The sequence below is a fragment of the Macrotis lagotis genome, chromosome X, assembly GCF_037893015.1.
Source record: "Macrotis lagotis isolate mMagLag1 chromosome X, bilby.v1.9.chrom.fasta, whole genome shotgun sequence".
In the NCBI taxonomy this organism is placed as follows: domain Eukaryota; kingdom Metazoa; phylum Chordata; class Mammalia; order Peramelemorphia; family Peramelidae; genus Macrotis; species Macrotis lagotis.
In genome coordinates, this window is record NC_133666.1 from 522532838 (window position 1) to 522548643 (window position 15806).

At 36.1% G+C, this 15806-nt stretch overlaps 1 protein-coding gene and 1 pseudogene across 7 annotated transcripts in view; both read left to right on the forward strand.

The window, feature by feature from the left end:
• Positions 1–15806, forward strand: part of MAK (male germ cell associated kinase) — a 94359-nt gene that overhangs the window by 36716 nt on the left and 41837 nt on the right. For all 7 annotated transcript variants that reach the window (XM_074208052.1, XM_074208051.1, XM_074208053.1 and 4 more), the window contains exons 6-9: positions 485–617; positions 2740–2911; positions 10035–10202; positions 11990–12295. In XM_074208052.1, the coding sequence (XP_074064153.1) occupies positions 485–617; positions 2740–2911; positions 10035–10202; positions 11990–12295 (779 nt within the window). The remainder of the gene's footprint in view (positions 1–484; positions 618–2739; positions 2912–10034; positions 10203–11989; positions 12296–15806) is intronic.
• LOC141496840 (TP53-regulated inhibitor of apoptosis 1 pseudogene) lies at positions 4316–9889 on the forward strand (annotated as a pseudogene).

The following is a 15806-nucleotide window of genomic DNA, read 5'->3' on the forward strand; positions in this document are numbered from 1 at the left end:
GCTCACTGATTTTTGCAGGACCACTTATTTTCTGTTTGGTTTTAGAAATTCTGAACCCTTCTTTTTATACAAGTAGATTGTAATAAGAATCTTATAACTCTTTAGACTTATTTTACATAAGCAACTATTAGGGGAAATTGGTTCATCATAAAAGAATTTTAAATTATGAGAGTTGTAGGAAAAGGAACCATTTTGAAGATGTGGGCCTTTAATTTTGATTTGTGGAATTAATCTCATTTTTAAAGTAAGAAGTAGGTGGATAAGGTTTTTCAGTTATCTTGATGACACCTTTCTAATATTCAGCTCTTTAGTTCTGTGACCTAGAAAGTTAGATTATAGGGGTGGCCCAGTGCTTTGTCCACTACGCCACCTAGCTGCCCCTGCCCCTAAGGTTTTAAGAGAAGGTTAATTCTTATAAGAGCATATAAAATTTGGATAGTAATCAACAATAGTCATTAGGTTTTTTTATTTCTCTATTCCTAAGGATTTTTCCACAGAGACATGAAGCCAGAAAATTTGCTTTGTATGGGTCCAGAACTTGTGAAAATTGCTGATTTTGGTCTTGCAAGAGAATTAAGATCACAACCACCATATACTGATTATGTATCCACCAGATGGTAAGTAATTGATATAGGGGAAAAAAATAAATTAGATTCATAATGAAGTTTCACTTAAAATACTGCCAAAAAGCTTTTGGCAATTATTATTCATCTAAGAGAGAATGTAAAACCCAGAAATTTCCTTTTGGAATTCTTTTTGGAATGTCTTAATTAAATGGAGGGAGATAGAGGAAAAACCAAAACCAAAACCATATTAAAAATATGCTTCTAAATAGAACACCACCATTGTGAAAATAAAACAAACTCAAACAGGAGAGTCAGTGTGGTAAAGTGGAAATTTAAAAATTATACCTCTGCTGTCTACTACCTATGTAAAGGTAGTTTACAAGGTAAGACTTAGATAAGACTCTGTTTCTTTGTGCTGCAATTTCCTCATGTCAAGTGATGAACTCAATAATTTCTAAGATCTCTTCCAACTCTAAATATTATCCTAAATTAGAATCTGGAGTAATACAATTTTGCAATGATTTATAAAAAGGAAGTTTCTTCTATTATCTCCAAACTATTGTAAAAAAAAATCTTCATTCAGGAAGCATAAAATTTCATTCTGATGGAGTATAGTCCACATATCTGGGTATGACTTCTGGATATCTTGATATCTATATTTCATATCATTTTGTAGAAATAATTTCAGGAGTCAGAAATATTCAGGAGTCAAAATCATTATGATAATAATTTGGTATTAAGTATCCATAGTGCAGGTTTTGTTTGTATATCTGAAGGTTAAAGTAATCTCTAAATGTTTCCTGAGTCATTCTCAAAAATCAGTCCTTCCTCTGAATTCCGTAATTGCACCAATTATCTGTACCAATGTGGAGTCTACAATGCAACAAACTTCACTTACTTTGTATATTCCAAGTCTTTTTTCCCCACCAGCAAGCTCACTGGTACTTTTCTCAGTTTTCTGATCATCAATATTTCCTTCAGCTCCCTCTGATTTCCTTACTCTTTTTCTTCCCAACCAAAAGCAGGTTTCCTTCACCCTAATATCTCTTATACCTAAAGGTCTCTTCTTTATCTGCACTCCAAAGCCATTGTCCTTTGAATTTTGGTTTTTATGTCTTGTTTTTTCCCCCTGAGGTTTTAATGTTAATCCCTTCATCTTACCCTATTACCTTGCTTTTCTTTTTAATTGGTCTATTAAAGTAGTTTTTAATAAGCTGGATCATTTCCACTGGATCTGTACTTAATGATAAAGTTATATCTTCTACCTACACATGTCATGTAGGCTTTCTGGGTTTGTATTACCCTCACAGTATCAAACTTTATTTCATCTCTAGTTTTAAACTCAAGCTTCCAGGTGAGCCCACTTTAATTTTTTCTTTAATATCAGCTGAACTAAGGTGACTAGCATGCACCAATAGAAATAGGAAAACTTTTTCTTATATTGGGTGAGGCATGGAACTATCTTACAAACTATGTATATTTTACTATAATTACAAACAAAAATTTCATACAAATTTTGTAATATTAGACTTAATTGGGGCATCTAGGGTGGCATAGTGGATAGAGCACCGGCCCTGGAGTCAGGAGGACCTGAGTTCAAATCCGGTCTCAGACACTTAATAATTACCTAGCTGTGTGACCTTGGACAAGTCACTTAACCCCATTGTCTTGGAAAAAAACAAAAAAAATAGATGTAATTCTTTTTTTTTTTTTGCAAGGCAAATGGGGTTAAGTGGCTTACCCAAGGCCACACAGCTAGGTAATTATTAAGTGTCTGAGACTGGATTTGAACCCAGGTACTCCTGACTCCAGGGCCCAGTGCTTTATCCACTGCACCACCTAGCCGCCCCTAGATGTAATTCTTATTCCTTTTTGGCTCTGTAGGAACTTGGCAGGGTATCGCACCACAAATACTCAAATGCTCTGTTGCCCTATATTTAGTGGTGTTGTTGCTGTTGCTGCTGCTATTGTTGTTTTGTATGTATGTTATGTGTAATCTGATATATCAACTAAATTATAATCTCTGTGAGGTCAGATTATATTTTATATCAGATTCATTAAATGTTTGTTAATTGGCCAAAGTTTATAATTTGAGTTGGAATCATTTTGTTAATAAATATTTTGAATTATAAATAGAACATATATCCTAGTTTATATTTTTGTTTTTCCACAGGTATCGTGCGCCTGAAGTTTTGTTAAGATCTTCAGTGTATAGCTCTCCCATTGATATGTGGGCTGTTGGAAGCATAATGGCTGAACTATATACATTGAGACCACTTTTCCCAGGGACAAGTGAGGTAGATGAAATCTTCAAAATTTGCCAAGTGTTAGGAACTCCCAAAAAGGTAAGCACTTTTAACATAAAAGTTCTGAAAGTTGCATCAAATTTTTATCTTTTTTTTATTGGCTAAGTTTTTTTGGCCCATGGAAAGATCAACTTAATCTCCTTAGGTGTTCCTCAATCAAATAAGTCCAAGGATAGAGCGGAAAAGAGAAAATAATTTCATCTACTTAAAAATAAGATAAACAGATTCTATTATATATTATTATTTATCAATACAATGACTATAGAACAGTAAGATATATTCCACAAATCACACAAGAAGATCAAACAAAAATTTATAACTTAAATTTTATTTAACACAGTAAAACCTTTGTTATAGTAATCTTCACAGGATAATTTCCCTCTAAGAAAATAAATATGTAAATATACACCAGCATTCTGGAAAAAAATCACACTATGATGGATCATAAATTATTGAGAAGTGTAGAAAGGGAAGAGTCAAGGTTGACTCGAGGATTAAGAACCTGAGTATTTGGAAAAGATTGGTACCTCAGAAAGAAATAGAAATATCAGAATAAGAAGTAAATTTAGCTAAGTTAATCTGGATTTTGTTTAGTTTGAGGTGTCAGTGGAACTGAACAGTAATTGCAGATGTGTGTCTAAAGTTCAAAATACAAAGTCAGGGCTGGAGATAAATATATGGGAGTCTTCAGCCTAGAAGTTGTAGTTTGAATTAATTAAATTCCAGGTGAGAGAAAGGAAAGAAGCTAGGCTTGACCTACATCAAATATTTAGGAAGAAAATGAGAAGTTAGCAAAGGAGTGGCCTGAATTACTAAATGAAGAGCTAGAAGGAAATTTAAAAATTCTTTTTTTTTTTTGATGAGGAAACTTGAGTTCCAAGGAGATTCAATGACTTGCCCATAGTCACACAACTTTGATTGTCAGGCCCACTGTTCTTTCTACCTCTCAAACTTGCCCTCAGAGGGAGAAGAGAAAGGACAAGGACAAGGACAAGGACAAGAAGGGGCAGTGAACAGAAGTATAAAAAGCTGAAGATAGATCAGGGAGAACAAGGGTAAGAAAAAGGACTTAAATAGGAAGTCAACTTCTAGGAGGCGTGTAATAATCACTAAATTGCCATAACTTTCCCATATTTACCTCCAAACAATCATAAAATAGCACCCCAGAACAAATCTTGGAAGAGCAGAACCAGCAAAAAATGGGCAGTAATAATTTTTTAACACAAGAAGTTCCCAAAGAAGTCTCATTTGGTCAAAAGGGAACATATACTAGGACAGGAAGCATCCCAATAAGCCAGTAGCAGGCCCACCTCAGCAAACTACCAGGAGAATCTGAGCCCCTAGTACAGTGGAAGAGGCAAAACCCCAACATCAGGACCTCCACGTGCCTCAGCATAGCCAAAGGAATAGACTCCAAATCCAAGATTCACCACATGCTTCAGCATGTCTCCAGGTAAACAAGCAACCTCCATGTGCTTCACTATAGCCCCCAGAAAGTACAAAAACCCTACCATTTTCAGCACATGCCAGATATCAGCACCAGGACCCCAACTCAGCATCAGGTAAGCTGCTAAGCCCCCTGGGCCCCCAGCAGCCCCAACTACTCCTGAGTCCACCCCTCAGTGAAAGGAGAGAGATGCAGGAAAAACATGAAAATGAAGTCAGCAGCTTAGTCAAGGAAATCCAGAAAAATGCTGAAGAAAATAGCATGCTAAAAACCAGCTTAAATCAAATGGATACAGTTTAAAAAATTATTGAGGAGAAGAATGCTTTAAAAAGAAAAATTGGCCAGATGGAAGAAGAGATAAGAGAACTCTCTGAGGAGAACAAATCCTTCAGACAAAGAATAGAATTCAGGGATATTGATGACTTTACCAGAAATCAGGAATCAATACTTCAAAACCAAAAAAATGAAAAATTAGAAGAAAATGTGAAATATCTCATTGAAAAAACAACTGATATGGAAAACAGACTTAGGAAAGATAATTTTAAAATGATTGGAATACCTGAAAGTCATGATCAGGAAAAGAGCCTTGACATCATTTTCAAAGAATTACTACAGGAAAATTGCCCTGATATTCTAGAAGCAGAGGGCAAAATACAAATGGAGAGAATCTACCGATCCCCCCGAGAAAGAGATCCCAAAAAACCAACCCCTAGGAATATTATGGCCAAGTTCCAGAGCTCCCAAGTCAAAGAGAAAATATTACAAGCAGCCAGAAGGACACAATTCAAATATCGTGGAGCTGCAGTCAAGATCACACAGGACTTAGCAGCAGCTACATTGGAAGCTCGTAGGGCTTGGAATATAATATACCGGAAGGCAAAAGAGCTTAGAATGCAACCGAGAATCAACTACCCAGCAAGGCTGAATGTCCTCTTCCAGGGAAAAAGATGGACTTTCAATGAACCAGGGGAATCTCAAATGTTCCTTTTGGAATGGCCAGAGCTGAACAGAAGGTTTGATCTTCAGATACAGGACTCAGGTGAAGCATAGAGATTGGAGGAGAGGGGGAAAATATGAGGGACTTAATGATGATGAACTGCATGTATTACTGCATAGAAAAATGATACTGATAATATTCATATGAACCTTCTCAGTTAATAGAGCAGGTAGAGGGAGCTTTTATAGTTGAAGCACAGGAGAAAGCTGAATTCGAAGATAAAATATGGTGTAAAAATGGAGTCAATAGAAAAAAAGTAAATGTAATGGGAGAAAGAAAAAGGAGAGGGGGAATAGGCCAAGATATTCCATTTAATAAGATTTTTCTTTATTACAATGAGCTACTGCAATGATATGGAAGGGGGGAAGGCAAGGGGGAATGAGGGAACCTTTGCTCTCATCAGAGGTGGCTAGGAGAGGAAACAGCATATATACTCAATGGGGTATAGACAACTGGAGTAAGAAGGGGGGGGGACAGGGGGAAGGGGTGGGGATGTGAATAAAGGAGGAGAGGATGGACCATGGGGGGAGAGTGGTCAGACATAACACATTTTCTTTTTTACTTCTTGCAAGGGGCTGGGATTGGAAGGCCTGTCCAGAACCATAGGGTCAGGAGGATTCTGGGCCTAAGGGCTTCTTGGCCCCAGGACCAGGGATCTGTCTGCTGCACCACTCAGCGACCCTACAGCAGAGTCAGAGTGAAAGGAGAGGGAAAAATATAGCACATGGTAGTGGAGAAATAAGAAAGGAGGGAGTTGCAATCAGCAATGGCAACAGTGGAAAAATATGGAAGTAACTTTTGCCATGGACGTATAAAGAATGTGACCCACTCGTGACAGAGTTGTTGGTGTTGGAACAAAGACTCAAGCACATTTTTTTATTATTATTATTTGGGGGGTGCAGGGCAAATGGGGCTGGGTGGCCCACCTGGGGCAGCATAGCAGGTTGATCGTTGGGTGTCTGAGGCCAGATTTGGACCCAGGTGCTTCTGGCTCAAGGGCTAATGCTCTGTCTGCCACCTAGCCGCCCCTAATATTATTACTATTTTATTTTATTTTGGGTTTTTTTTCCTTTTTTGGTCTTTGCAGGGCAGTGGGGTTTGGGTGGCTTGCATGTCACATGGCTGGGTGATTGTTGGGTGTACGGGGCTGGATGTGGGCTTGGATGCTCGTGACTCCAGGGCTGGTGCTCTGTCCACTGCACCACCTGGCCATACCTACAATTATTACTATTATTTTTTTATTTTAATTTTTTTTCTCTCTCCTTTACTTTATTGCTCAAGTGAGTCTATATTTTGGGGGGGGTATTTTGTTTACTCTTATTAAACAAGAATATTTTATTAATGTATAAAAAATTGTACAAAATGAGAATAAATAAATATTAAATATTGAAAAAAATGGGAAGTGGTCTCAAACCCAAAAAGAATTCATGGAAGAGCTCAAAAAGAGTTTTAAAAAAATCATAAAAGAGAGGTAGAAGAAAAATTGGGTAAAGAAATGAGTGATGCAAGGAAAATTATGGAAAAAGTCAGTGGCTTGGAAAAAGAAAACTGCTTAAAAAATAGAATTGGTCAAGTAGAAAAAGATAGAAATTCACTGAAGAAAACAACTTAAAAGCACATGGCCAAATGGAAAAAGAAGTACAAAAGCTAACTGAGGCAAGAGGAAGTTAATGACTATCAAACATTCAAAAGAATGAAAAAATAAAATGTAAAATAACTAAGGAATGACAAAGGAGGAGTTTGCTGGATGCAGAAATAAGGGAAGAGGTAAAATTGGGTAAATTTTTTCACATGAAGAGGCACAAAAAACTCCTTAGTAGAAGGGAAGATGAGCAGTGGGCATTGCTTGAACTTCACTCTCATTAGTATTGGCTCATAGGAATAATAACACAGTTGACTATAAAAATCTGTCTTACCCTAGAGTAGGAGGAGTTAAAATTAGATAAAAGCAAAATAGATATGGAGGATAGGAGAAGGGAAACTGGCAATTAGGCAGATTAAAACAAAACACTGTCGAGGAGGGAAAAGGTGAAAAATACCCAATCATAAAGGCAGATTAAAACAAAACACTGTCGAGGAGGGAAAAGGTGAAAAATACCCAATCATAACTATGAATATGAATGGGATGAACTCTCATAAAATGAAGAGGATAACAATGTCAAATTGTTTGGTCAAATTGTCAGCGGGGCCGGCGCCATGAACAGCATGGGGGGAGGCCTGCACCCACATGAAGTGTGAGTTCGACCAGTACTTCAACCACTGGTTCGCAGAGAAGTTCCTCAAGGGCGACTGCTCGGGGACCCTCTGCAGCAACCTCTCCAGGCACTACCAGCAGTGCGTGCAGAAAGCAATAAAGGAGAAGGAGATTCCTATAGAAGGGCTAGAGTTCATGGGCCACAGCAAAGACAAGTCCGAAAGCTCTTCTTGACCTTGACACAGCCTCCAAGATGACCTTTCCAACCATTAAGACATCCAAAAGACTGATCTCTCAAGGTTTTTACAGGGGGGTTCCCTTAGTGTTACTTGCAGATGAGTCCTGTAGACCTTTATGATTTCCTTTCAGGTGATGCCTGACCCCTAGCCAGTCTGGCATCTTGCAGTGTCAAAAATGGCATAAGCATGTTTCTTCCGATAATCAGAAGGGGACTTGGGTCTGTTGCACTTAAAATCCAGTTTGCATCTTCCTATCAATACAGCAATCAGGATGGCTGGGTGGTCCTCAATGCCGAATCCATGCTGCTAAATATTAGATAAAGTGTTTTTTCCCCCCTCTGGAAGCACACCTCTGATGCTCTAAGAATGATTCCAGTATTTAAATGGCAACCATTTAGTTTGGATAAAGACTGAATAATGATTAAAGGTTTGGAGCTAGCCAAAAAGGGATCTGCCTTTAAGAGACACCTGCCTGCTTTCAAGAAGATTCAGAAGGGAATAAAAAACAGGAAGTACCTGAAGGCTTCAAATAAACCATTTGGAGTTCCCAAAGTTTTGGGACTAAGCACACAAATTGAGGTGACTTCTAGTTTCTTGTCAGTTTAGCTATGAAGGAACTAAAATATGCAGAAATCTGATTTTCCCTGATTCTCAGGCTGCTTTATATGACTTTTAAAAAAAGCCAATAGAAAAGGTTCTTCTCATAACTGAACTATTGACTATCCAGGATGAGTTGGGGGCAGAAAGTTGTTGACAGGATCTCTCTTGAATACCATTAACACTTCCCATGGTTAATTGGGATGAAGGGAATAGTTTGCTTTATTTGCCTTATTTGTCCATCATGTTCTGTAACATTTGAAATCAGAGGTGGAATAAATGACTTCTTTTTAAAAAAAATTGTCATAGAGGATCAAAAACAAGAATCCTACACTATGTTGTTTACAAGAACATACTTTCAACACACACACAGACATACACGGCTGGAGCAGAATCTGTTATACTCCAGTTGAAGTTATCCAAAAATAAAGGCAGGGGTAGTATCTCAGTTAAAGCAAAAGTAGACCTAATTAAAAAGGTACCCTAGACAGTGAAGTGTATAGTAATACTAAACACATATGCACCAAGTTGTATAGCATCCAAATTCTTCATGGAGAAGTTAAATGAGATACAGGTTCAGATCCAATTAGAAAGCATAGTGAAATGGGAAATAGATCATTTTGATTGTATTTAATTAATAAGCACAAACTAAGGTAAGGAAACAATCTTTACGTAAGTGTCTCTGTCTCTAATAAAAGGCTTCATTCCTCAAATAAATAAATATATATATATGAAGATAACTGAATTTATAAGAATATGTCATTCCCCAATTGATAAATGGTCAAAAATATGAATAGACAGTTTTCAGATGAAGAAATCAAATAAATATATGAAGTGCTCTAAATCACTCTTGATTAGAAAAATCAAATAAGTAGTTGGTCATTGGGAAAGAGAACAACTTCTTGTTGACCATTTTTGGTTACTGAGGAATATTGTTACTACTACTACTATTTCTGGGTCTTCAGTAAAAGCACAGAAAAATACACCCTACAAAATATTACTGAAGCCTAGCAGGTACTTTTTTTTGGTTCATTTTGGTTTTAGGCAATTGTCTACCTGGTTGGTTTTGATGTGTTTTTCAAAATTATAGTTATCTGCAAAAAAATGTAAGGTTTTATGGGCTTAGACATAATGAAACTAACACCAAAAACCCTGCATGAAAATCATTCTCATCACGTTATAATCAGTTTTCATACATAAGAAAAGTAGTTTTGTTTTGACTTTTTAATTGCTTTCTCTCAGCTTAATTCTTATTAACCTAAACCAGCTGTTTTCTCTCCTCCTAACCACACTCAAGTAGGAGTCTCAAGATCTGCCTCTAACATACTCTGACACATACAGGCTTTATATCCTTGAGCAAGTAACTTGATTTCTAAGTTCCCCAGACAGTTTCCTGATATTCTAAATTCCAAAACAGTTGTTTATTAGTGTTTTTGTGGAGGATTTCCTTACTTGGATTTGTCAACATTGATCCTCACTGGAAAAAAATCAGAAACTAAATCCTGCTTGCTCATTGAGTTAGAGAGATCTGAATTCAAAGACACCAATTGTATGTGATTAATTTTTATTGCTAGATCTACATTCTGATAAAACGAGTTATATCATTTTCATATGTAGGTTGACTTTGTAGCTACATTAGATTTCTGTGTCAATTTTTTCCTTTCTGTTTTTCTTTTTTTTATTAATAGAGTGACTGGCCTGAAGGTTACCAACTTGCATCCTCTATGAATTTCCGCTTTCCACAATGTGTTCCTATAAATTTGAAAACTCTAATTCCTAATGCAAGTAGTGAAGCTATACAACTTATGAATGATATGCTGAATTGGGATCCCAAAAAACGGCCAACAGCAAGCCAGGTATTATGACTCTTTACCTCATATTTGTGGTTAATTATGTTATTTAAAATGTTTTCAGTTAAAAACCCTTTTCAATAATATTATCTAGTGCCTCTACAGAACTGACCTTGTCTAAATTATAAAATCTTTGAAGAATTTAGAATTCCGAAGAGATCTGGCCCTGAATGAATCAATAATTGTATATATTAACATTTCCCCTTTGCTAAGGAAATTTCTATTTTGAAGGAGAAGTCTAGAGAAAACTATAATCAACCTAAAGAAATGGCAGCATTTTAAACAAACTTTGAAAGGAGTGGGTCAAAAATGGTAAGAGGGTAGGGTATTCTTCAACTTAACAAAGATAGCAAATTCCTTGCATGCATAAAACTTGTTGTGCCTTATATTTTGACAGTGGAATTTTTGTTGTTGCTGCATGGAGGCAACATTTCAATATTGAGAGGATTCATTCCTCATCCATAACAGTGTTGTATTATTCCCTACTGTACCACAGCAGATAATCAAGAGCAAAGTGATTTAGAGAGGTGTTGGTCCCTACTCTTAAACAGCTCTCTTCTTCACCTCTTTCCTACAGGGTTAGTCCTGGATTTTTTGGTAATATCGTATTCTAAGATTTCAATCTTAGAAATGACAATATGAATGTGTAAAAGACCCAGAACTGTAAGATAAAGTAATGCAGGTCAGACCCATTTTTCCAAACCATTCCTCCAACATTTATTATTTTAAATAACACCAAAACAACCAGTCACCAATAAATCTCGGTTTTCATAGACCCTGAGCCCTTAAATCCCTGACAGTGAACTAGGTGCTGTTCTCCCTTACCTGCCTTTATTCTTCCTTCTGTTTCACACCTGCTCAGTCCCCCTCTCTTAGCAAATCTACCAAGAAACAATGCACTCTCTCTCTCTGTTCAGAAAACAGAAAGAGGAAGGCCGCTTTGATTCTTATAAGTGAGGAAGGATTTAAGAATAGATTACTTCATCTTCTCCCTACCTATATTGAAAATTTGTGCTCTGAATGAACTTACCATGATGTACCAAAAGCTCTATTCTGTAGAATCAAAAGTCCATGGAGCTTGCAAAGTGTATTTTTTAAAATGATGAATCGTATAATAATTATGTCAAACACCAAATAACAACCAAATAAAAAAACATGGAGTAAATTTTTAACTCATATTCACAAATTTGGATGGTCTTTATCTTTATTAGAGCAAAACAGAACAACATCATACCATATTTTAAAAAGTCAGACTTTTTTGAAGTCTTTGAATCTGACATTACCTTTGGTCTTCTTTTTAAATTAGTGAAAATATTAATCATTTTTATCAGTCCTCTTCTGTTTTGCCCTACCAAAATCTTTCTTATTTTAGTACATCTCCATAATGTCAATTTTGTATATAGGAGTTATTAAATTCTTTGTAGTTTTCAAATATTAGCAAGATACTTAAGATAGTGAAAATTGAATAATTATAAAACTGGATGTTATATAGAACATTCTTAACACAAATTTTCATAAACTGCATAGATTTTCTGAAAGTTAAAACTAAATTGATTACTTTACCACCACTAAAAATCGGTATGTCACTATCACATCTATTTTAAAAGGTAAAGTCAACCATTTTCAACAAACTTCATATTAAGTTCTTTATTTAGAGTTCTGACTTCATGATAGTATACATTTACAAATGAGATAACATATGTAAACATTTTGCAAAGTTTAAAATGATTTCTAAATACTACCTATTATTATTTTTCCTTTTCATTCATTTAATGTCTTCTATGTCTTTTCAGGCTTTGAAATATCCATATTTTCAAGTTGGTCAAATATTAGGCCCTCCTCCACAGTACTTGGAACCAAAGCAATCTGTGAATAAACAACTTAAGCCTACAGAGCCAAAGCAATCCTTTGTTGAAGGAGAACTTAAAGCTACACCAGAAGATCAGACCCAGACATATCCCCAACAAAAAATTAGCCATCAGCCACTACAACCAATTCAATTGCCACAGAACTTGCCTTCCCTGCAGCCTTCAAAACAGCAGCCTCCCCCAAAACATCAAGAGCCATTGTTTCCAAGTATCCTCAAAAACCCATCACCAGTAAGTAACTGACAGTTACAAAATGGAATAGTTTCATTAGTGAGATTGTCAGGGCCTTTCTTTCAGACCTTTCTAAGAATTCTATTAAAGTGCTTCTTGATCAAAAGATGATCCTGTCAAATTTACAGTTAAATATCCACAGGAAAAAAGTCCCACACTTTTGCCACTTAAGTATGAAAGTCAAAATAGAAATCAGATAACCAGAAAGCAATTAACAACTAAACTCTATACATTTTTTAAAACTAGTAATTGAGATGTATATGATTTCAAAATAAACATTGTAAAGAATTTAATTCTTGAGTGCTAAGTTCTTCAGAATTTTTGTATCTATTTTGTGTTATTTCTGACTGTTAATTGATCTTAAGGAAGGACAGTATCCGAATTAAATACTATGCAGTATCCAACTTTATTTTTATATTTTCTTTTTTTGGGGGGAGGTTGCAAGGCAATGGGGTTAAGTGGCTTGCCCAAGGTCACACAGCTAGGTAATAAGTGTCTGAGGCTGGATTTGAACTCAGGTACTCCTGACTCCAGGGCCGGTGCTCTATCTGCTGCACCACCTAGCCACCCCTATTTTTATATTTTCTTTGAATAACCTTCTTCCTCTTCCCTAATTCTCTGTATTCCCAGATGTTTGGTCCTCAGTCTCCTTCCCACAGATGATCTCTTCTGTAGTTTCAACTTGCTTCTAAGTGGATTACTTGGAAATTTTTATCTTTATCTCTGATTTTTTCCTCCTAGCCTTATGCTTTGCATTTCCAGCTGCCTCCAGAACATATTGACTTAGAGGCCTCTCATTTCTATCCTGCTCAAAACCCCTAAAACTAAATTCCTTATCTTTTCAAGAGTAGCATCCTCTTACTCCTTCATTTTTCCATTATTTGTACCATTTTTCTTAGTTATCCCAACTCAAAATTTTAGTTGAGTCTTTCTTCTCCCTCTTCTTCTATATCTAGTTGTCACTAGATTCAGTTTATTCTTCCTTTATATCATTCAAAATTATTTTACTTTTTCAAATTACATGTAAAGATAGTTTTCATCAATCATTTTTTGTAAAATTTTGAGTTTCACATTTTCCTACCTCCCTCTTTTCCCTCCCCTTCCCCTTTGATAGTGAATATTCTGATACATATTATACATATACAATCATGTTAAACACATTTCCCTATAGAGAAGAAAACACTACCAATTTTAAAAAGTGAAAAATAGTATGTTTTAATTTGCACTTAGACTCCATAAGTTTTTTCCCTCTGGATGTGAATGGCATTTTCCATCACAAGTCTTTTCGAAGTGAGCTGTCTATCATAGTTGATAGCATTGCTGTTAACATGTACAACTTTCTCCTGGATTTGCTCACTTCATTAAGCCTCAGTTCATATATATAAGTCCAGATTTTTCTTAAATCTACCTGTTCATGATTTCTTAGGAATAATAATATTCCATTCATATACCACAGTTTGTTCAGTCCTTTCCCAATTGATGAACATCCTCTCAATTTTGAATTTTTTGCCACTACAAAAAGAGCTGATATAAACTTTTATGTACATATGATTCCTTTCCCCTTTTTTATGATCTCTTTGGTATACAGCCCTAGACATTTTATTGCCATCCATTCCTTTCTATTCAAAAAATCCCAGATTCTCTCAATTTCCTCAAAATTCTTTGAGGAAATAACCTCACAGTTGTCTCCTCTACCCGATATCTAAATAGGAAATCCCACTTCTTTCTCTCATTATTCAGACTTTCATGATGGGAATAAGTTACCTCCTGAGGCAGCTTTTATGTAGTGCTAATTACTGTGAAGATTATTGTGAAGACTAAATTTGCAACTTGTTAGTTCCATTTTTGGGGGCCAAGTGGAACAACAAAGCTAATTATTCTTCTTTTACTAGGAGGCAGCTTTCTTTTTTTTTTTGGTAATGAAACTTGGGGGGGGTTGTTTTTAATTATATTTTTAAAAATTCTGAACTTAAACAACAAATTAAAAAAACAAAAAAGAGGATTGAACTTAAAATTTCAAATATATTATGTACTACTTGCTTTTCATTTTCAAAAGATACATTTTTTTTTAGTATAATTTTTTTTTGCATGTCAAGTGGGGTTAAGTGGCTTGCCCAAGGCTACACAGCTAGGTAATTATTAAGTGTCTGAGGTCGGATTTGAACTCAGGTCCTCCTGACTCCAGGGCTGGTGCTTTATCCACTGTGCCACCTAGCCGCCCCTTAGTATAATTTCTTAAATTTATTTTTATTAAAGATATTATTTGAGGTTTATAATTTTCCCCCCAATCTTACTTCCCTTCCCCCCCGCACTGAAAGCAATCTGTCAGTCTTTACTTTGTTTCCCTGTTGTACATTGATCCAAATTGAGTGTGATGAGAGAGAAATCATATCCCTAAGGAAGAGACAAAAAGTCAGACAATAAGAAACCTGGTTTTTTTTTTTCTAAATCAAAGGGAATAGTCCTTGAACTTTGTTCAAACTCCACAGCTCTTTATCTGGATACAGATGGCACTCTCCTTTGCAGACAGCCCAAAATTGTTCCTGATTGTTGCACTGATGGAATGAATGAGCGAGTCCTTCAAGATTGATCATCACTCCCATGTTGCTGTTAGGGTGTACAGTGTTTTTCTGGTTCTGCTCATCTCACTCAGTATCAGTTCATGCAAATCCCTTCAGGCTTCCCTGAATTCCCATCCCTCCTGGTTTCTAATAGAACAATAGTGTTCCATGACATACATATACCACAGTTTGCTAAGCCATTCCCCAATTGAAGGACATTTACTTGATTTCCAATTCTTTGCCACCACAAACAGGGCTACTATAAATATTTTTGTACAAGTGATGTTTTTACCCTTTTCCATCATCTCTTCAGGGTATAGACCCAGTAGTGGTATTGCTGGGTCAAAGGGTATGCTCATTTTTGTTGCTCTTTGGGCATCGTTCCAAATTTCTCCAGAAAGGTTGGATGAGTTCACAGATCCACCAACAGTGTAATAATGTCCCAGATTTCCCACATCCCTTCCAACAATGATCATTATCCTTTCTGGTCATATTGGCCAATCTGAGAGGTGTGAGGTGGTACCTCAGAGAAGCTTTAATTTGCATTTCTCTAATAATTAGTGATTTAGAGCAATTTTTCATATGGCTATGGATTGCTTTGATCTAGGAAGTAGCTTTCTTAATCCTGTTAGTTTTCTCCAATGTCTTCATCCTTTTTCCTTTTAGGGCATGATCTCAAGGCACTGCATCATCCTTTTTTTTTACTCCTCTGAAACTCTCAACTCATGAATGTCCTTCCCAGGACAGAACATAACAGGCATAGTCTGACCAGGAAAAAGTATAATGGTATTAACACCCACCTACATCCAAACTCTGTATCATTTTTGATACAGACAAAGATTGCATTAACTTTTCTTGGCTGTTGACACACTTAATAGGCATATAGTCCACTACAAACTCCAGTCCTTTTTTTGACAGGCTGTTGGTCAACTCCACCATTCTACTTTTAC